Raw genomic sequence first — 21,244 nt, 5'->3', positions numbered from 1 at the left:
ACTATAGTTTTTCTGTATCTATATGAAAGAGGGGGTGAAACCATTGAAGGTGTTATTAAAATTATTTTTAAACCCCTTGAAATTCAAAGCATTTCACAAATATTGAACCAAAAAAAAAATTAGCAGGTGAGATATTTTCATACTGAATCTAATCTTCCATGTAGTTAAAAAGACTGGTTTTGTTGTTAGCTGTATAACTCCTGCACATGATACAAAAGCAGCCTACTTATGATAGTATTTGTTCCAAAGACCAAAATTCACTCTGTAAACAAGAAAGCTTAAATACTGAAAGAAAGCAATTGCAGTCATTACATTTAAGCTGTGTCTGGACAGCTCACTTCTGCCTACTCAATTAAGAAATTGCCATAGTGGAGTAAGCAGAGAGGTGCAGCAAAATATTCATTCTATTGGAGGTGGTGTCTTCAGTAAGGAAGGAACGGTGGAGCAGTTCAAATTAACAGCAGATTCAAAGTTAGCACTTTCTTTGGATCAGTGTGGCAGTTTGTTTTTCTCAGCTGTTAATTTTCTCAGGTGGACTGCTATTCATTATGCTCAATACAAATGTTAAACCTGTCTTAGAATCATAATTGTGTGGTGTGCTCTGGGCTTAAAAGAGCTAAGATTGATTAGCAAGGTATAACATTCTGTTTTCTCATCATGGGCAAGAGAAAGTCATGTTTTACCACCTTTGGGACCGCATTTGAAGTTTTTGCTTAAAGGTGGTTAAAACTGTAGGTAGACAATATCCCTGGATTCAATTCAGAGTAGCAATGAGAACTTTTCTAGGAGGATCAGATAATCTACTGATTGTTCCCTAAACTATACCACCTTCTCTCTCCAAGGTTTAGGTCACCTTCAAAACTCACTTTGATCCTTGCACTAGGAATAAGAGGATTCAGACAGCATTATTTCAGATTAATCAAGGTACCATCTCTATATCCCATTGATGAATGTAATGTAAAAACATTTTTTTCCTACCTTTAATGCAACAAAGAGTGAAAAGGACTCCCAAAGGGCTCACCTTTTCTTTATTCTTTAATTTTTAACTTAGTCTTTTTTTCTTTATTCTTTTATTTTACTTTATTTTTTTCCCTTTATTTTTTCTTTTTTCTTTTTTCCCCAGCTAGTTACTCAAGAAATAAGGTAGACAGACCTGTGTCTCTGTTGGAATTTCATAATAAACTTTGACAAGTTGTTCTTGTCACAGCACAAGGTGCTTTCTATCATGCTTCTTGATGGGAACTCAGTTTTTTCCCCATCTAAATTTTGCCAATAACTCCCCTCAATGAGAGGGCAGCTATACTTACTGAATGTGTGCTCTTCAGAGGATGTGTCTGTTTTATTAGCTTCCTTTTCTACTATTACTGTGGTTTTGCAGTGGCTACCTGAAAGACTTGTATTCTGCTTTTGAAGCAGCTTGTTTGTAACATTATTTTCTATTGTTGGGGAAATTTAAAAACAATGCATGACAAAGAATCTTCTGGCAGTCACTCTAAATGTATTTTCAGCAGTTTGTTAGACTGGGGAGAGACTTGAGCCAGATTCTGGGAACTTTACGCAACTTCTGTCTCCCCAAGTTTTTGAAAACTTCAGATTGAGGCCTCCGTGCACTCCTTACTAGTAGAGACTCATCTTTAGTGTTTAAAATGTATTAATTTTATTGAAACATCCCATTAAAAAAATAAAGGTCTTGAGTCCAGACATCAGCATACAAGTATTCAGGTGTACTTGATATAAAATGGAATAGTACATACAATAAAGAAAACTGGATAACAGCATCAGGCCTGAAATCAAGATAGAATAAAGACATCCAAGAATTGTTGCTATAGTTACAGAGGGGAAATTTTGCTTAAAAAAAAAATCTAAAAATTTGAGGTCCCTTTCATGGATACAATTCCCAAAGTTGTGAAGAATGAATTGTTGGCGCCAATTTTTACACTATGTAGCTCCATAGTTATCTTTGTTATGCTGACCACGTAAATTTTTTTGGTGATGTGTCTGTAGAAGGCTGGTGTTGAGTCTGTAACACTGACACTCTGATATCTTTTCCTCCTCTTTCAGCTAAGCAACTATTGGTAAAGATCAAAGAAAGGGAGGAGGAGGGCTGACAAGAAACAGTGTATGAGAGATGCTTGCACAGCTTTAATAAATAAAAAGGGGTTAAGGCTTCAAATCTCTTGCAGGATATCTGTGCATGTGGGGCCCTGTTTTGCTGTAACAAGCTGTGTTATAGCACACTGTCTTATTTAGACCTGTATGAATCTGATAGTTTGAATATTAATATATATGAATAAAAGAAAATTGTAAATCACTGGAAATATCTGAGAATATTAAACAGCTGTTAATTTATCAGAAGCCACTTCTTTTTTAGCTGTTCTTTATGTTTCCCTCCACAGCAAAATTATATTTGTGGCGTTTAATGTCGGTGTCTAGTTGTTTCACTTTCTAATTCACAAGAGTTGAGGAATGTATAATAAGTGCCTAACTTCCCTTCCCTTCAGGAAACAGCAACTCTACTTTGAAACTTAACAAGATAAAAAGGAAAGCAGAAGATAAATACAAGGTAAAAATTATTTCAGTTTGAAATATTGTCAGCTAAAGTAAGGCTTTTCAGAGTATATAGGAATATTGCTGAGACCTCACAAAAAGTGTCCATGTGCTTGTGTTATGTAAATAGTAGAAATGTTTGAAACAGAGGTGGATCGGGAGAGCAGTGTTATGATCCAGGAGACATGACACTTCCCAATACACTGAGAAGATACGACACTGTGTTCCTCTACTTGGGTAGAGACAAGCTGCATTTCTATATGAGGGGCTGGAGGTGAGGTGGTGGACTCTCTTCTAAAACCCTGCTCATTCTGGCGCTATAGATGCAGCGTGCTTAGGCCTTGTGTTAATGCTGTAGATGTTACCACAATAGATTTATGTCAAAACTTATCTTCCTTTTTCAAAATTTTGTGTTGGCTGTCTGAACATTTGGCAAGCTCTTTTTAAGAATGTGCCCACCTAGGGTTTTTTATGCCATATACTTTGAAAGTATTTATATTTTCTTGCCTAGCCTCCTTGCTATGTTTTAGGTCAGTGTGAATAAAACTAACAGTAAGTACAAATGTAAAAATCCTGAAGCTGTGATTTAGTGTATATGTAACTGACTATGTTTCAACTTTGTTGGTTCTTCAGGATGTAAAACAATAGTAACATTGCTGATTAGTGAAATATAGTACCCTAAAATCAGAAGAAAAATTAATCTAAAATTTTGGTCATAAATGACCTACCAATGATAGACTGGTGTATATATGAAAATGGAGCTAATTATGGTGTGCAGTGAAGTTTTTATTAATATAGGTTTGTGATGTTCCCCCTGTTTGCAAATAGTGAACATGTAAACAAGTTGTGTAGTTCATTACAAGCAAAGTGCCAGTCAGTGCTGTGTGCCTTTCTGCTAAAATGGTAATCAAACTGTTGTGGGATTCTACATGAAAAACACTGGGCAAATTATACAGACATGTGAGCAAAGCCTGATGTGTTTGTTACCACGGGTGAGACTTCCCACTGCTCTGATATGGCTCTGTCCTTGGGCGTCCTGGAGATTCCTCTGAGCGAGGCAGTGCTGTTGACTGGTTCTCCTAGCCAGGAACGTGGGGTCTGCCTGGGAAAAGGGCTATCAACAATCCAAGGTCATCTGTGCCTGTTCTCACTGTTGCTTTTGCTGGTAGCTGATAAAGGCCCAATGTCTGAATAACAGGAGCAGCCAGGGAAGCATGTGTGGCTTCATCCCATTTTTGCAATATGCTCCCTGCCAAGCTGCACCAAGAGTTCTTTGCCTGCAGAGCAGGAATGGGCCTATATATCCAACAAAACAGGACCAGAGGGACTCATTAAACTCCTAAAAATGACCTCAAACAGGGTTTCTTAATTATCTGAAAATGTCACCAGTTTGCATTAGGAAATCTCAGGGCTTTCTAGAGCTTGGCTGAATTTTGGTACCTTCTCTCAGTAACACAAATCTGTCTCCTGTTCTGTAGTGTGATAAAGTCCTAGGCTATTTTTTTCTTACATGTGAAGCAAAATCATTATTATCCCACAAGCAGAAATTGCCCATCCTACAGTAAGTACTTAAGTGTTTGCCATTAAGCAAATATCAAGACAACAAGAGAAGTCGAACCAGAAATCCTCATAGTAGCAGGATGGGGGGTGTAGGGTGTAGGTTGCTAGTCTGTGGCTGCCAGTTCAGGTGCACGCTATGCCGTTTATTTCTTTGCAGCACACACACAAACTGTGTGCTTATGACAGGTCGGCAGTTTGTGGTTAGCTTTTCCTGTGAGCAGTGAGAGTACTGAGCAGGAGGGTCTGAAGTTGTGTTCAATGTCACCTGGACCACTCTGGTATTAAATAATATAATGTAATATGATAATGGAAACATTCTTAAAGATTACTTCCCAGAACTGTTTTGGGATAGATCTCAGCATCTTGGCAACTCTCCAGCTGACAGAAAGCTTATTTCTCCTAAGCAGTGCCTGTAACCAAATGGCTTAGATTGCTTTGATGGAAGAGATGCCTCCCTCCAGGGATATATGCCTGGCACAGTACCTAAGTTGACCTAGTAGCTGGAATAGGCTATATTTTGGAAAGAGGGACTCTAGACAGATCTTAAACTTTTTGCAAACTTCTGATGGATCCTTAATGAATGGGAAAGCACTGCATTACACTTGTGTACCTGTCCTCACTGTGAGTGACAATGATACTCTTTGTCCTCCATTTCTCTTCCTTTTCTCTTTTGGCCCAGTATTGGAAAGTTTTATTTTGTAAAATAGTTGAGCAAGAGGGATTTTGTCTTTTTCAAGTTCAGCCCAGGAAGATTGCTCTTTCTACTTCTGTTAATATCTCACAAACATCACTACTTCTATTCTTTTATTCATTAAGTTGTGAATCAAATTGTTTTTCTAGTGTCCCCACTTTTACTGATTTGACAGTAGCATGTTTTAATTATTTTATTGGGTTTCTTCTGGATGTGTAGCTGCAAAGAAGGGGGATGCAGGATTTTTGTGGTGCTTGTTTGTGTTTTTTAGAGGGATAGAGGATGCTTGAAGGGAGACGGGACCTTTGAGAGTGGGAGAAAAGTGAGATGACAAAGCTGACATTACTATCAGAGAAGCAGAAAACTTCTTTGTTTGATTCTGCTCCTGTTGGCACCTAATTTACACTAGAGCAATTTCATGAACTTCAGTGAGTTTACTTCTGAGAGTGAGATCAGGATCTGAGAGTGAGATCAGGACTGACACCTCTTAAATCACTTGGGTCATGCTCCATAATTTATTCGCAAGCTCCTTTAATTAGTTGTAGGTAAACCCAGGCTTCCTGGAGTTCGCTGCCTCCCCAGGAACGGGCTCTGCTCGCTCCCTGCCGCGCTCCGGGGTCCAGCCTCCGCCTCCCGTCTCATCGCAGGGCTGCATGTCCGGTGAAACGCGGGTCAGGGCTCTTTCCCCCACGGCTCCCTGTGCCGGACGGAGACGGGGGCCCGGCTCCCGGCGTGCCAGACGTTGCTGTGTGGGAGAGAGGAGCAGGGCAGTGCAGGGCCGGCCGGGCGGTCCGGCCGCCGCGCGTTATGTAAGGGCGCAGGGGCTGCGGGCCGGGATGACTGACAGGGAGAGGGAAATTCCTGGCGGAGGGGGAGCGGCGCTGCCCTGAAGCCGCTGCCAGAACCGGCGGCTCACGGAGACCTGGCGGGGAGCGCGGCTATTCAGAAAGGGAAGCAGCGCGGGAGGAATGCTGCCGGGCAGCGTGCGGAGCGAGCGGGCGGCGCGGGCTCGTTCCCCCGGCGGGGCACGCCACCTGGGAAACGGAGGGGCAGCGGCTGCGGTGCGAGGGGATGAGGAGCGAGCCCGGCTTCCCCTCTCTCGGCGCGGCGCGTTGGAGCTGGGGCCGGAGCGCGGCGAGGAAGTGCCGCCCTGGAGCCCGGGGTGTCCCGCGGCGCGGCGCTGCCCCTTTAAGACCTGCTCGCCGCCAGTTCCAGGGAGAGGGAGTGACCTCTGGGCTTTGACAGCTCCCCTAATAACTAGCAGCGCCCCGGCCCCGCCCCCGCCGCGCCATTGGCCGGCGGGCCGGTATGCCGCGCTGCCATTGGCTGGCCGCTTCCCCTGAGCGAACCTTTAGAACTCCGAGACACAATATTCTGTTACATTGTAGCAAAATGGCGACTGTCATTCACAACCCCCTGAAAGCGTAAGTAGGAATCAAAAATGTACATATTCCGCGTGGTTTAAATATGAAAAAAGGCGCCTTTCCGGCGCCGGCTGCCAGCCGGAGCCGGGTGCCGGCAGCCTCCCGGCCGGTCCCTCCTCCCGCCCTCCTTTCTGCCCCAACGACTCGCTCGTTTTTTGTGCAACACATCCCCGCGGCTCGCGCCGAAATTAACGAGGAAAAAATTGTTGGGTTAATTGGCGCCCGGGCGCGGGGCGGGGGGCGGCGGGCCGGGGGCGGCGGCGGGGAGCCCGCCCGGCGCTGCCGGGGCTCAGCGCGGGGTCGGCGGCGGCCGCGTCCCGCGGGGGTGCGCGCACTTGACAGCGTCCTGCCCCGCTGCCCCGGCGGGCTGGCCCGGCCACCGCGCCCGGCGGGGCACGGACCGGCCCGCGGGGGCGCTCGGGGCGCGGTGCCTCCGCGCTCCCACCGCGGCTCGGAGTTGCCTCCGCAGATCTTTGGGGAGTTGCGATGTCTTGACGAAGCAACCCCTCTCGCTTCTCCGGTGGGCGGTCGGAAAGCAGGGCAGCGGGGGCTCTGCCGGTGCGCCTCGGCGCTCGTGCAGGAGAGGGAGCGAAGAGGAGAGGCAGGGAAGCACACTTGGGTGAAATGAATGACTCGGGACTGCCGGTCGCTGATTTTGGGCAGGAAGTCCGGAGATCTGTTTTGCATATGACAGGCTTTCGCTTTTCAAAGTGGCAAAGAGAGTTGATTGTGTTTCCATCTTGAGAGCGGGCACAAGGCGCTGAGGGCTGCACGGACGGGGTCTGACCCCAGCTTGAGAGAGGGAGGGGGCAGGTATTTCTGCTGTGGAGGTATTCCGGGCTTCCTCGGTCAGGAAACAAGGCTGATTTCTGAGGGGCACCGCGGCAGCCGGTTGTCGTTTTCTGGATCGCGTCCTTTATTTTCCTTGTGGTCTGCAGCGCACGCCGCTAATCCCCGAAGGCATTAGGGAGAGTGGGATTTGGCACCGTATGTGGGGAGCGGAGCTGTCTTAACCTTTTTCAAACGACTTCCCTGCTAACGGGGGCAGCGCTCTTGCTAGTAAAGCAGGGAAGCAGAGTACCTGGCGGTGACGCTTCGCTTGCACTTTCTGGCTGCGCTGAGTGGGTGTTTTTATACCTTTGAGTTTTGTGAGATGAAATTAGGGCTGCGAGGTTTTTTCTCTTTCTATTTTTTTTTGCTCCTACTCGAGGCTCTCCGGCTGGAGTTTGAAAAACACTTGAAGGTTTTCCCAGGGATTTCTGCCGCTGTCTTTCTGCGATCCGGAGGGAAAGGAAAGCCTCGAGCTGGGAAGGGGTGCTGACATGTTTACCAGCTCTTCTGCTCCGTCCTGCAGAAAACCTTAGCTTTCATTTACTCGCCCTCTCGGATAAAAAAATCCGCGGGGAGAGGGAAGCGCAGTTGCAGGGGGTTATTTCAAAGAAGTCCGAGTGTCCTCACGGGTGGGTGGCGAGGGACTGAACGCGCTCTGAAACCCGCGCGGCGGAGGCGGCGTGCCCCCCACCCGTTCGACGGCAGGTGTGACCGCCCGTGCAGGCGACAGCGATTTTTCTCCCGGTGCCCCTCCCGGCCGCCGGCAGCGCACCCCGGGGCCGCTGCGCACCTGGGCACGGAGCACCGCGTCTGTGAGCGCCGCTCGCGGCTGCTGCCGGTAGCGGGGAAGCCCGGGCTCGGTGGCCCCTGGGGACGGGAGGCGGGGAGCTCCCGGGAGCGGCCACGGGAGCACGGCTGGCGGCCCCGGCCCCCGCCCCGCCGGCGGACGGGACCTTGCCGCCTCGCCTCGCACTTCGCGGCACCGTGGAGCTCCCGGCAGTGGCGGCGGATCGTGCCGAAGGGCTGCTTGTGCCGAAATGAATCGGGGCCCGATCCCACTGCTGCTAAAGTCGGGGAGGACAGGATGAGGCCATTTATAATTAGCTCCCTTCTCCTCCCCTCGCCCCTGGGGGGTGTGAGAGGAGGAAACAATAGACATCAAGTGCTGGGTTCGCGTTTCCCTGTGCGCCTTTTAAAGTACTGAGGCTGTGTGGAGGAAGCAGAATTGGTACTGGCTGTCTGACACCATCTGTAATTTTGTTGACAACTTGTTTAATAAAACATTTTATAATTTTCACTTATTCTTTAAAGTTGCTGATCGGGAAACAATACACATGTAAATAAATTATGCATAGGATAAATTAGGACAAAAGCAGGAGGACACATAATAGGGGAGAGATGCAGTGCACAGTGTTTTATCCTCATGTGTCCTTCCTGACAATGAACGGGAGCTGAATGGCATTTGCATTTCCTCTGTCTGCGTTTTGATTGTATCTCGGAACCCACAAACGCCCCCTACAGAAACCGGCCACACAAAGGTTTTGCTCCGAAATGGGGGACAATGTAGGGACCGAGAAATCCGGACTCAGGTATCAAGCAGCTCCTTGGGTGTTCTTGTGCGTTTAAGAGTGTCCAATATTCAGTTTGTCCCTGGCACTTGGTCACACATGTGGCCTTGTTCATGCTAGACTAGTCCCTCTGAATAATGTATTCCAGTACCTGAGCATCTGTGGGAATGCGTTTTGTAGAATAGCTCAGTGTGTAGACTCCCTTATTAATGGTTGGTTTCTCCCTACTCAACTTGCCTCTTTCTCTGTCCAGCACTCTCTTATCACTTTCTGGTTCTCTTTTGGTGCTTTCATCCGTTTGCTCTTCTCCCCTTCACTTCCTCTGGTGAACCAGTCAACCTGACATGACTGCCTGTTATTTCTGCTGTTTGTTAGCTTATTGTTTACCAACATGGTGCTACAGACAAAAATATCTGAGATCTAAGTTTAACAGATCTGCAAGGTAAAGGTGGCAGATGTTTGGACAACCACACGCTTCTTCATCTGTGGAGATGGCAGTATTCTGACAGCTTCGATGGGACAGAAGTGGATTTGAAGTGCTGTTGTTGTTGTTTCCCTCCCACTAGTTTGTGTATGTATCTTCACATATTTTTTGTTTCCATCTTCTTCTCCTTTGGATATTTTAATATGAGGACATTTGAGTGGTGCAGTAGAAGAAACAAATGCATTTAAAAAGTATTCTGAATTACTTCAAATGTCAGTCAGAAATCTCAGTGGACTTTGTAAACATTAATTAATTAAACCTCTCAACGCCCCTGTGCAGAAAGGATTATTGCCTTTGTTTTATGGATGGCTAAACTAGGACAAAGTGGTTCAGAATTTCTCTAAAAGATGAGGTCTACAATGCAGGCATTCAACTTCCAGTTTTACCATTTAGTCCCATTTCCTCCATCTCTGCCTTATTAGTGATGTGCATATGGTACCATAATGCACTTAATGTAATTAAGACCTTGTAATTTACACAGTCTTGTCTAGAAGCTGAGCTGGTTTCCTCCCACCCCTTCTCTGTCTTTACTCCCACGAATGACTTTTATTTCAGGTTGTCAATTAAACACCCTGAGTGGAACATAGGTTAGGTTGTTGCCATTTCAGCATGTGAGATCCCCCATGCCCTACAGCGCTCTGCCTGGACACTCACCAGAGGGCTGTTGCCTCCCAGTAGTTTAGCAGTGCCAGTGCTCTGGGACAAAAGAAGCTAACTCAGGCTCAGCTGCTGGGCTAGCTCACGTCCATGCTGACTGCATTGCTGGATAACTTTGACGTGCTTGGGGACACTTATTCTCTGCCAGGTGTTTGGGGAGCAGATCATCACAGATTTGTGTGCACAGTGCTGGAGCTGATCTACTGAGCTACTGGAGCTGATCTACTAGACCTGTCCTGTCTCTGCATTCCTACTGCAAACACACAGCAGCAGTTAGGTTTTCAATTGCTGTACCTTCTCAGATAAAATTGCCTTGACAGTCAACTCTGACCTTTGGGCTGCCAAATGACCTTCCTTGTGATGATGAATTGTCATGAGACACCTGTGAAGAAGTGGTCTGTGTTCGCATCCCTGTTTCACATTGGCAAGAGACCAGTGTGGGTCTTGGGGTCTTGTATGGCAAAAGTATTTCATTAGTGATTACTCTGGCTTGAACTCAAGCTAGGGAGTCTTAGCTGGAAGGTTTTGTATCCCATTACACATCCCTGAAACAGCCCTATATCCTGATTAAGTGCTGATGAAGACTGATTTTTTTTTCTTTGTTTTGTAGTGGACATTGTTGCATAAGCATCTACTTGCTGATATTTAATATTAAAGTGAAAGTATAATATGCAGTGCTGCTTTCAGCAGGTGGAAGCAATAAAATAGACAGACAGTTAGGTTGCCAGTTCAGTGTTTATAAGTGATGTGGAGGTGATTTTAATGTGCCCTTGCAAAAGGGAATTTTCTTCTGCTTGACAGAACAGGGTTTGTTGGGCACATTAAACCAAGCACCAAAATCTCTACAGCAGTTCCAGTGTGGCTCTGGCGTTACTTAAAAACATAAATGAACCCTAATGTGGCACACTTCAAATCAAAACTGTTGTCCCCATGAAAAACCATATTTTCTAATATCTCCGCAGCAGCTTTCAGAGAAAGCGGGATGAATGTTACTGTGTTTACACAGGGAACTATAAGCATAAAACCAAAGTTATTGGAAGGCAGAAAAGGCAAGTTAAGAAGACCTGAGGATGCACTGTTTTTGAATATGAGAGGCTCTGGTAAATGGCATGTTGCTTGTTACAGTGTTATGTCTGATTCCACCAGTCACTTATGCATGATTAGTTGCTGCAGTGCTTTTGTAGTTTTGTTTTGTTGGTCTTTCAGTCTTTCATATTCTCTCTAGTTGTGTGGACGGATGGAGGCTGTATCTCAAAATTGCCACTGAAGAAAAAGTTTCAAAAGCATATTTCTGTTATGTGAAAACAATGTTGAACTATCTGTGTTGTGCTACAGAGGCCCAAAGGTATGCTTTTTGGAGGGTGCTATAATTTCAAGGTAAGCACATGTCCAGTGGGCTGGATGCATGATACCCATTAGATAGGATTCACAGTGTCCTAGTGGGAACACTTTACACAGAAGTCAGGTGCACAAAACAAAGTGGGGATATGTGTCAGCCTGAGTCATGGGGAAGGTCGTGTGGCTCATCCTTTATGGAGCCTAATGAAAATTGATTTCCTCCTCTGCTTTCCTAAAACTGGAAGCATGGTATTTGAAGGTTACTCTCAAGAGCAGACTTTGTCCATCTTGTATGTCTGTCTTCTGTAGCTTATGACAGTTGACTGTACCTCTTCTGTACTGAAATGAGGCATTCCAAAGCCCCCACTGGCTGTGAATAAACCTTTTAGCATTGTAATTTGCCGAATCCGGAATTTTCTCAGTCAGGTTTGTCGTTCATGTCAGAGCTGAATTTCTTTGCTCAGTAGATCAATTTTACAATCTTGGTATTTATTCTGGGCTCATCACTGTGTTGTCTGTATGTGATGTTGCCTTGAGCAAGAACCATTCCTGTAGTGTTTATCCCTGAGGACTTGTAGGAGTGGAATGAATCTGTTCCGGGAGTTGATGTTTTTTTCCCTTGGAGAGACCAACCTCTGATCTGAGGTTTCCCTGTCTGGGGTGACATACTTCCATGTGCAGACAAGCAGCACCAAGGCAATGTTGCTTGAGGCCTGTTCTGAGGGCTTCATTAGGACTGTGCTGCTCTTCTGGCTTTGCCTGGCAATTTTGCCCAGCATGCAGACACTGAGGAGTGTTAACCACTTCCTTAGTGCAGGTCTCAGTTTTTGCACTGGTTTGTGTCTTAAAAAGAAAGTTATCTCATCAACATAGTCTAAAAGGAATCATACTTTAAGATTACTTTTCTTTTTTAAAAGCAATAATTTTCAGGTGGGAGTGCTTCTTTTTTAAAAATTTTTCTACAGTTTGTGGAACAAACTCATATATGCTGGATGAGTGCATGAGAAGCAGAAACTGATTTTCTTCTTTCTTATTTCAAAAGAAAGAAGAGAACTGCAAAGTTTTTACTGTCCAAATTGAGTGACATGTAATACAAATATCTCAAGTGAATGCTTCAATACTGAAAATTTAAAATCCTTTTTTATCTTTAATAGCCAAAATTATTTAAAGCATGATACTTTAAATAAATTGTTATATGTGGTTTATTTGCTAGCAGAACATATTTTAACCACAGATTCCTAGCAGTTGTCTCAGAAAAGAATAATGCAGTGTCTCAATGGCTGCTGGCAAATACCTTCTCACACCACCATCCTCTCCAGGATGGCAATAGCAGGAGTATGTCAGCACGTGTCTCACTTTTCAGGTTACCTGCCTGAGCCGGGTGCGGTCAGAGAGTTACGATTCCAACCGCATGGAAGGTTTTACTGGCACTCCAGCCTTGTCTGAGGGGAGGCTTCACAGGGAGCCAGTGGAGCAGCAAGAGCAGGGGAGGGATGGGTACTGATGAGTGTGCACTAGGTGGCTGTGATCAGCAGCGTGTGCTTGCCAAATCCTGATGCATTGATTTCATGTTCTGCTGAGCTGTAGCTGGGAGAGAGTCTCCTGCTCAGGTGTTGATGGGGACACTGACTACTACATCAGTGTTCTTCTGGTGAGAAAGGCTGGAAGTGATATTTAATGTCCCAGTCTGTTGTGACGGAACTGATCCAACCTGAGGATCATCCCACCACTCATACAAAACCGTAAGTTCTATTAGTCTGAAAACTTTCTACTTGCTTTCTGATAATTTTCATAAATGAATAAAAAATTCCAACTGTAACATACGTGAAATTTTAGTATGCAAAAGAAAGGAACTCTATGTAACTTATATTTCTCCCCCTTGTTTTCACTCAGATTCCTGCTTGTAGTACAAGATACAAAGCCTTTGTTAGGACATTGTGCTAAATTTTCTACTAACGCATGGTTTAATGCTTCCTGTCTTTTAGTTCTCAAAAATCTAGGTAGGTTGGACAGAGCTAGGTAGGTTGCAAAGAAAATCAGGTGCAGAGCAGTTAAATAAGGCCATGCCCTGAGTTGGTTAATTCCAGCCTGCCCTACCGCATCATCTGGCAGGGCTGATTTGATCTGATCAGATGCGGGCATGCTACTTCTGCCAAAATGCAAAGTACAGTGCTTATGCTGCTTTTATGCTTTGAGTTGGCTTCATGAGAGCCACAGGAAGATAGATTATGGCTGTTAGAACAAAATTCCCTCTTGAAAATGTTTTGGGTGCTTTTCATGTTTTGGAAGAGTAAGTGAACACCAGTTCAGTGCTTTGTGTCACAGGGCTGTGAAGTCTTTTGTCTGCTTCTAGGAACTTTGGAGTTTCTAGTATTCCTGTGGATCTACAACCTAATGTGACTAGTCAAGGAACTGGGAGAAAAGTCAAAATGGCTGGAGTTATGGGCCAGATAATTCATTATCCAGTGAACACTGTGCAAAAGAAACTTATTGTGGAGACACAAAGTTAATATTATTTCTTTGAGGGAAAATTAATGTCTATATTTTCATTCCACTTCCATTTCAAGAACAGTTTTGAAGAAAGTAATCCATGGATTTGTGACTGTTCAAGTGTTTTGGTCTCAATATTGTTTCCTGAAAGGCTGTGTTTAGTCAATGATAGGGATAAATACATTTTATATTTATGATTACTTTAAACCCGGTGCAGTTTGAGTAAGGAGTAATGGAAACAGTGGTTCATAAAGCTATTTTACTGCTAAACTCCTTTGGTGGGCATCATGTATGCGGCTGCTCTCTTGACTGTTCAGAAAAATCACTACCCAGTGTCCAATTTCAGAAGTTATATCATGAACCCACTTCAATCTACAAGCTTACCCTGATTACTTTTGCTTTTTATTTCTGAACTACTAAAAGCTACTTTGAAGACTGTAGGTTTTTGTGTTTTCTATGGATTGTTTATCCTCAAAGTTTTCAGTTCATTAACATACACCTATTGTTGTGAAATGTGGATTAAATCAGGATCACAATTCAGAGATTAGTGCCTTTTATAGCTAGGGTAGTACGAATTAAGAGGCATGCGAGATGTGATGGGTGAGCGTTGGTGATGGGAACTTCTACTGCTTCATTATATCTGACTGATTCTTTAATTTTTAGGATGTGCTTCTCCAAAAATTATGTTTCTGTTAATGCTGGTGATGTTACCCTTCAGTGAACTAATGGCATGTGGATGAAAGCGATGTTAATACCTCTACAGGCAGGATGGGGCCCCAAAGGCTTCTTCCTTCTCTCTCCTCCTGTGCTGATACAAATGAATGGGAACTCAATCCGATTACTGGTGGCAAACAGGCATTTCTGAGGTTGAAATCTAACGAATTAGTGTTGGTGGGGGAAATACGTTGAAAACTCTTCTCCATTTTCTGTCACCAGACCTGATTTGTTTTTGTCAGTAGTCTCAGCTAAATGTTTTATCTTCTCCTTGCTTTCCCCTGCCTCCCAACCTCTTTCCCCCATTGACCTCTATGAGCGCAGTCCTGGCTGCTGATTTATCAGGGCAGGCTTGCTCAGCACTGTGTGGAGATTGCTTTTAATTAACTCTCTTCGTTTTGCCAACCTTCAGGGAGCAGCAACCCTTTAATGATTATAATACTTTATCTGGATTTATATCCACCTTATGTGTTGTTTGTTGCTCTGCTTCCTCACATGCTCTTCCTGAGTCATTTCCCAAAATGAAAGGTTTGTTTCACGTCCCTCATGCAGGATGAGGAAGAGAGGCTTTAATGGCTTCTGGACTGGAAGGATGGACTCTCTATGATCTACCTGAGTGTTTTGGAGGTGGGCGGGGATTATGAGGTGATGCATTTTGGGGCTGTCTTGGAGCAAGACTAATTTCAGTGACTTGCCTCTATCCACAGGGAGAGGCAGCTTTGTTTTGTGGTTGCTGCATGGCAGTTGAGTGCCCTAACTTGTATGGCATAGATAAGTCATGAACTCATTGTCACAGTCAGGTTAAACTCTAGTGACTTCTCAGCCTCACTAGCCTGAATGTTGCTAAAATGTAGTTAATTTCTCATGTATAAATACGGTCTAAACGAGAGTTTCTCTGTACCTGCAAAAGTCTAGCTTGGCCTTCTGTGAGTAGCTCTACCAAGGGAAATTTCTTCAAACAGCAGAAAGCAACAATATAAAATTTCTCCCATGAAGAATTTCCTCTTTATGTATCCTTTAGTGAGAATTTCGGGAGATTCTAGCATGAAAGAATTAGAAAAGTATGTTATTTGTAATGTAAAGTATCTGCCACTTTTGTGTCAGAAAAATGCTTTATAATCCTACTTTAATTAAGCATCATAGTCCCTTTTATGGTGTAATTTCCTCCATTCTTCCATGGGAAGAATGGCATGCACTGTCTGACTTGGTGATGGTCACACTAGTCACACCATCAACACATTGACTCAGCGCTGCTTTGCTTTTGGTGTTGAGTAGAAGAGTGATATGTTGAACGTGAGTGGGAATCCTTCCTTGTTAGCACTTTCATGACCAAACTGAGGAGTGCAGAAGTGAGTTAAGACTGTCTGCCTGCTTGTGATAGAAGAAGATCAACAAAAATTGTTGCTATACCATCCTTAATGGCAGTGATTTATGCCCAGAGCTGATAAAGGCATTTTTGGGATGCAACGACTACCATGGAAATGAACCAAGTGGCAACTACTTTTGCATTTCAAAACATTAATGATGTGCACCAGTCTGTTCAGTACAATTTCAAAGTCATCAGTGTGAGAACAGTTTTACATGGTTACTTGTAAATATGTGTATTTAAAGCCCCTTTGTTAAAATGGCAGAGGAAATTAAGAAGTTCCCAGATCTAGTCCTCCCTTGCTGAGGAAAAAGAGACACCAGCTGAAAGGAATACAGTTGTGGGTGCTACTTACCAAAATGTTGGCAGCACACCACTGCGTAAGATCATCTGTGTCATCTGGTCTGTGGCTGGTGTTTGTATCTTTCCTATCTTCTCCTGCAGTCAGCTTTAGTTTTAAAAAATAATTGTTTGAATTTATATTTTTCATATGTTGTTGCTGCTATTCCACAGTAATTACTCCTGGCATTCTCATCTGATCAGATTGCAAACATATCTGGTTCAGGTAATCATTCTGCTAAGTAGATCTGAAAGTAAATTCCCTTCTCTCCTGTTATTAACTTACTAGTTTTGTTTCCACAACTAACTTATCCACAAAGTTCTAGGGTTAGAAGAGGCTGGCTCCTGATACATCTTCTGAATTTCTCACTGGAAAACACACTCAACCATGCAAAGTTGAAACCTGGCTGGCTGGCCCTCAAAGGACAATGTATTTCCCAGGCTGCTGTTTCCAGCAACCTTCTCCTCCATGCACCCCTCAGAACAGAAGAAGAGGAATGGATGAGGGGTAAGCACTCTGCCTTTGGGAAAGGCTCTGACCTGAAAATGGATTGCAATTCCAGCCGAATGGTTCCTTCCCTTGGTAACAGAATTGCACGCCTGGGCTCTGAGCTCTTTGCATTAATTTCATCTCTGCTAAACTTTCCCAGTCAATTAACCATGTCCATCTCCTGCTCTAGCAACCACATGTGCTTTTTCTGCCGCAGCAGGGTTTTGAAGCAGTAACTCCCTGCAGCCTTTGCTGCAGCAGTTTTCCTCAAGCAGCTTCCCTCAAGCATGGTTATCAATCAGGACCTGTCAGGTTTTTCCCTCCAATGCATCTATTTTCAGAGCTGTAGGAGTTTGACCTATTGCTTTTGTCTTTGTAAGTACTACTTTTTACAATAGGGCCCAAAGCTGCATGAAAATTTCAGTCTTAGTGTGAAGGGATTCTGCTAAACCTGGATATTTCTTTTGCTTTCTCTCATTTTACCTCCCTTGGATTTTAATTTTGCTTGTCCAAAAGGCCTTGTTAAGCTGGCCAGTAGTTCTTGTGTGGTTGTTCCAGGCAGCACCTGCAGTGCAGAGTTCTCCTCTGAGTACTTGGCTAGCAGGATTTCATGAAAGACTAGTGGAAGAGGCTGGAGTGTTGGGAGATGCTCAGCCCTGGGGTTTGATGTGGGCTACCTTTGAAGGGAGCTCTGCTCCCACCTCTGCAAGAATGCTTTGGATGCTGGCACTAGTGGTCCCTTGGCAAAGCACCTAAGGGGCCGTGAGTGGCTCGAACATGAATTCCTTGCATGTTGTGCTATGATCAAAGGTCAAGTTGGGCTAGAGTGCCTATTAAAGCAAGAGTCTATGCTTTTTGTCTTCAGCATATGGGTGAGCCTGGTTCTGTTTCTATGGTACCTATATCATAAAGGCTGCCATCCTAGTTGCCACTGATTGGGTCCTGTGTGGGCACTTCCAGACAAGAAGACAAAGACCATATTGACCACAGCGGCTCAGTTAATGGAAGTGTAGGTATAATGGAAATGTAGGTATATGTCCAGTCCTCTGGTACCATGTCAGATAATCTCTTTCATAAACTGAAAAGTCCTTGTCTTAAATCCCCCACTTGGACTGTTTGTTCCCATTACTCCTCTTGGGAGAGTTCCAGAACCCACTGCTCTGGTGGCTGGAAATAGAATTTTAATCCCTAGCCTAGCCCTACTTGTGACCAGTTTATTCCCATTTGTTCTGGTGCCAGCATGGAACTGTTAGTTTAAATACTATTGCACCCTCCATGTCTTCCTCTCCACTATGACTTGTACATTTGTGCAACACTATAATAAGCCCTGTCAGTCTTTGTTTTGATATACTAAACTGTCTGTGCTATCTCTTCCTTTCCTTTGGTCACTGAAGTATTTATTGTCTTTGTCGTCTCTTCTACAGCTTGGATTACTCGCATTCAGCTCTCTTGAGTGTGAGTAGACAGAGTTGTACTTTGTTCAGGTGATGTTTTGCCCTCTACAAAAACTTTCTTTCTTACCTCTTCTGGGAAAACCTTGCTTTTGCATTTGTTTGTGGTTGTATAGTGCTGCTGGTGCATAGTTATTCTGTGGTAGACTAATACTGTTAGGTTTCTTCTGTCCTTTCAGCTGTCATTGAGATTATGATCTGCAAGTTATTAAGTAAAATTTATACTGAATTCACTCCATCTAATTCTTCTTGTCTGATGCTTTTAATTTCCTTGGTGTCCCTTCAGCTTATGTAAGTGGCTAGCTTTTCTCAACACACACACTTTTTGTGCCAAGGTCATTAATGGAAATACTGATTTCAGCTCCCAGACCAACCCTTTCCAGAACTCCAGAAGTAACTTCCCATCAGCCAATTACTGTCTCTGTGTTCAATCCTCTTTTGGTAGTTTTTCAGTCTTCTCACCATTCTTTTAATAATCCTGATCTTCTTAATTTTCAGTAATTTCTCATATACTACTGTATGAAACATTTTCTAGAAATCCAAATAGCTAAGAACTATCTTATGGAAGCAAGATGTCAAGTTACTCTGTCACAAGGTATCAATCTTGCATCTTTGTCTTTTCCTTGTTCAAGACTGTTCTTGATTGTTTTGCTCTTTAAAAACTGTGTGTTAGCAAACTCCAGCTCAGTTAACCTTACTGAAATAATTCCCAAGGCTTGTCTTTTGTGACAGTTAACAATGAATATCTTATTTTGCTCGCTCTACTCTGGTAATAAATTAACAACCATGATTTGCAGGATCTGTTTGAAGAACTTGTTAGTAGATGTATGGTTTCTTGGCGTACTTCTTGGACAGAGATGATTCAGAATTTATGCCATGACTGCACAAATGTCATTGTGGCTTCCACCTCAGTCATTCCAGTGAAGCACAGCACTCCTTTAGTTCTATGCTTGTACCTATATTGTATTTCATCTATGTACCATTCTAACTGCAAACCAGCTGAACTTTCTTTGATTGCTTTTATTTTGATGCCTGAAGAATATTGCTGTTTTTTAATAGCTTTTGCAAGTTGTTACTCTTGACTTTGGCAATTCTCCCTATACTTCCTGACCTTTAAGATCCATTTTTAAAAATTCTGTTACTACTGTTTTCTGCTCCTGAAGGGTGTCTGTTTCATTCTGATGTTCTTTTCCACGGCAATTATTCAACCAATAACTTATCCAGTCTTTCCATATGAGTCTCAAATAATTCTTGCATTTTTCTCTAAAAGAAATTCCCAAAATTCTGCTGTATTTTGTTCCTCCCATGCCTAAGGAATAGGTTTGAAGTACTTTGTGATGGTGATGAGTACTGTATGATTTTGTACCTCTTCTTGGACTGCAGAAGACTTAGGTTGTGTTGATATAGGGAAAGCAGGGATGATTCTGTTTAATACTGAGTTGTTTTACTTAATTAGATGATGCCTAAATGTGGCTTTTAAGATCTCATCAGTGTGAAACAATGTTGCATCTTTCACTAGAGTTGCAACCATTAAGTAAAAATCCAAATATAAAGCAACATAAAGTTGATGTTCAAAATTACTTAATTCCGTTTTTCGCCAGTGTTATTTCTCTTATCCAGAGAAAACTGTGTGTAGTACACATGCACACAGATATACATATATTAGGTATAATATAGGAAAAAAAGAATGCATTTACACACAGTGCTTAGGAAAACATGGTATTGTTCCTTAATCAATGTCCTTGCATTTTAAACATTTCCGTATGCTCATTAGTGATTTATAGCAGTACATGATTCAAGTATTTTCTACTGGTCAGTTCCACAAACTCATAGAAATAGAAATAAAATATATGTATCATTTTTCCTTTCTTACTATAGGACTCTGGGAATCTTTAAAATATAGCAGTCTTTGGATCAATGCATATCCCAGCAAGACCTTGCATAAGTGACCTAAAATCGTGTGATCAAACCTCTTCTCCCTTCCCCATCCCTAGAGAGATATTTGTAATTAGATAAAATGAGGACAGAATATGCATAAGTATCTGTTATGCTGGGATTTCTGCCCAGAAAGGAAACTAATGGCCTGAGCTGGCCATAATCATTTGCACCCTGTGTACTATTGACAAGGCTATGGCTTGAGATGTTGGGAGTTCAGGGGCAGATTTTTGCTGCTGTCTTAGGGTAACCTTTCTAAATTGACTGCTTTCCAAAACAAGTGGAATTACACAGCCTGTATTTTACTCATCATTCATTGTCAGGGACATTCTGCTTGAAACAGAGGGCCTGATTCTTCAGTCTTTTACCTAATGCAGTGGAAGTGAGTTTAAATTACTTTTTCTGTGGTTTGGAAGTGTTACGCATTCAGTTTGCCCAGATGTGAATGACCACATGAAGTGCAAGACAGTGGAGAACTAGAAGTAGAGTTGGTAATTTTTTTTCTATTTCATCTATCAATTTGCTGCTAGTCACTGGTTCTTCAGAGTGAAGTTCTGTGAACAAATTAATCTCTCTCTAGTTAAATGAAGTAACCCATCAAAGCCTCTGTGACAAGTTGTCTTAATACTGCAGTACTACGCAATATAAGAGGACAGCAGATGGATGGCACTTGAGGAATCTAGAGGCTGCTTTATTGTTGTTTTCTTCTTTCTCCCGATGCATATGGTAGGTGTCAGCTTGCCCCTCACAAAATTCTAGTTTTGCAGTCCTTTTCTAGATTTGTGGGGTTTGTCTCATGACTTGGCAATAATAAAACAAAAACCTTGGGCACTTACAGTTTGGTCAGCCATCCTCAGATATCCCAGTTGTTGGTAAATTCACTGATGAAAAGCTTTCCTTGGAGCAGGCAGGTAGTGTGCATGCTAGTTTTCCTCTCTTGCTTTGCTTCGGTGTCCTTGGGGTAAATATCAGTGAAAGTAAGAAGTGTTTTGATAAAAAGAGGGGCAAGGTCACATGAAAAGCATGCCCTCTTCCACATTCCCAAGGAAGGTATCTCCCCAGCATTTCCATTGTTCTGCCCTGCATAGCTAAATCAGGAAAAGAGCCAAGACCATACTGAATTTTGATTCTATTTTGAAATTATGTCCAATTTGGCAACTTTTTGAGCTAAGAAAGTTTGGCTTGCTCTTCTTTTCCACTCACAGTAATTTGCAGAGTGGGAGATTTGGGGTGAATCTCTGTTTTCTGTGCTTACAAGGCAGCAGGAGCTTCTATGGCTGGGCTGGAATGTGTTGTTTCAACACACTGAATGTGAAAAAAAAACCCCTTTCAGCTTCATACAGTCTGTGGTTTTTGTTT

At 43.4% G+C, this 21,244-nt stretch overlaps 1 protein-coding gene across 9 annotated transcripts in view; it reads left to right on the top strand.

Moving 5' to 3' along the window:
• Positions 1–5,357: 5,357 nt before the first annotated feature.
• DPF3 (double PHD fingers 3) overlaps positions 5,358–21,244 on the top strand; it is a 155,260-nt gene continuing 139,373 nt past the window's right edge. For 4 of the 9 annotated variants that reach the window (XM_033063582.2, XM_033063581.2, XM_033063589.1 and 1 more), the window contains exon 1: positions 6,122–6,222. In XM_033063582.2, the coding sequence (XP_032919473.1) occupies positions 6,191–6,222 (32 nt within the window). In that variant the 5' untranslated portion in view covers positions 6,122–6,190. Of the gene's footprint in view, positions 5,608–6,121; positions 6,223–21,244 lie in introns of those variants that run through there. The other 5 variants (XM_033063586.2, XM_033063583.2, XM_033063588.1 and 2 more) reach the window with 2 other exon arrangements.

The sequence above is a fragment of the Catharus ustulatus genome, chromosome 6 (genome assembly GCF_009819885.2).
Source record: "Catharus ustulatus isolate bCatUst1 chromosome 6, bCatUst1.pri.v2, whole genome shotgun sequence".
Classification (NCBI taxonomy): domain Eukaryota; kingdom Metazoa; phylum Chordata; class Aves; order Passeriformes; family Turdidae; genus Catharus; species Catharus ustulatus.
Note: the sequence above shows the minus strand (reverse complement) of the source record. Positions and strands in the feature narration are given on the sequence as shown.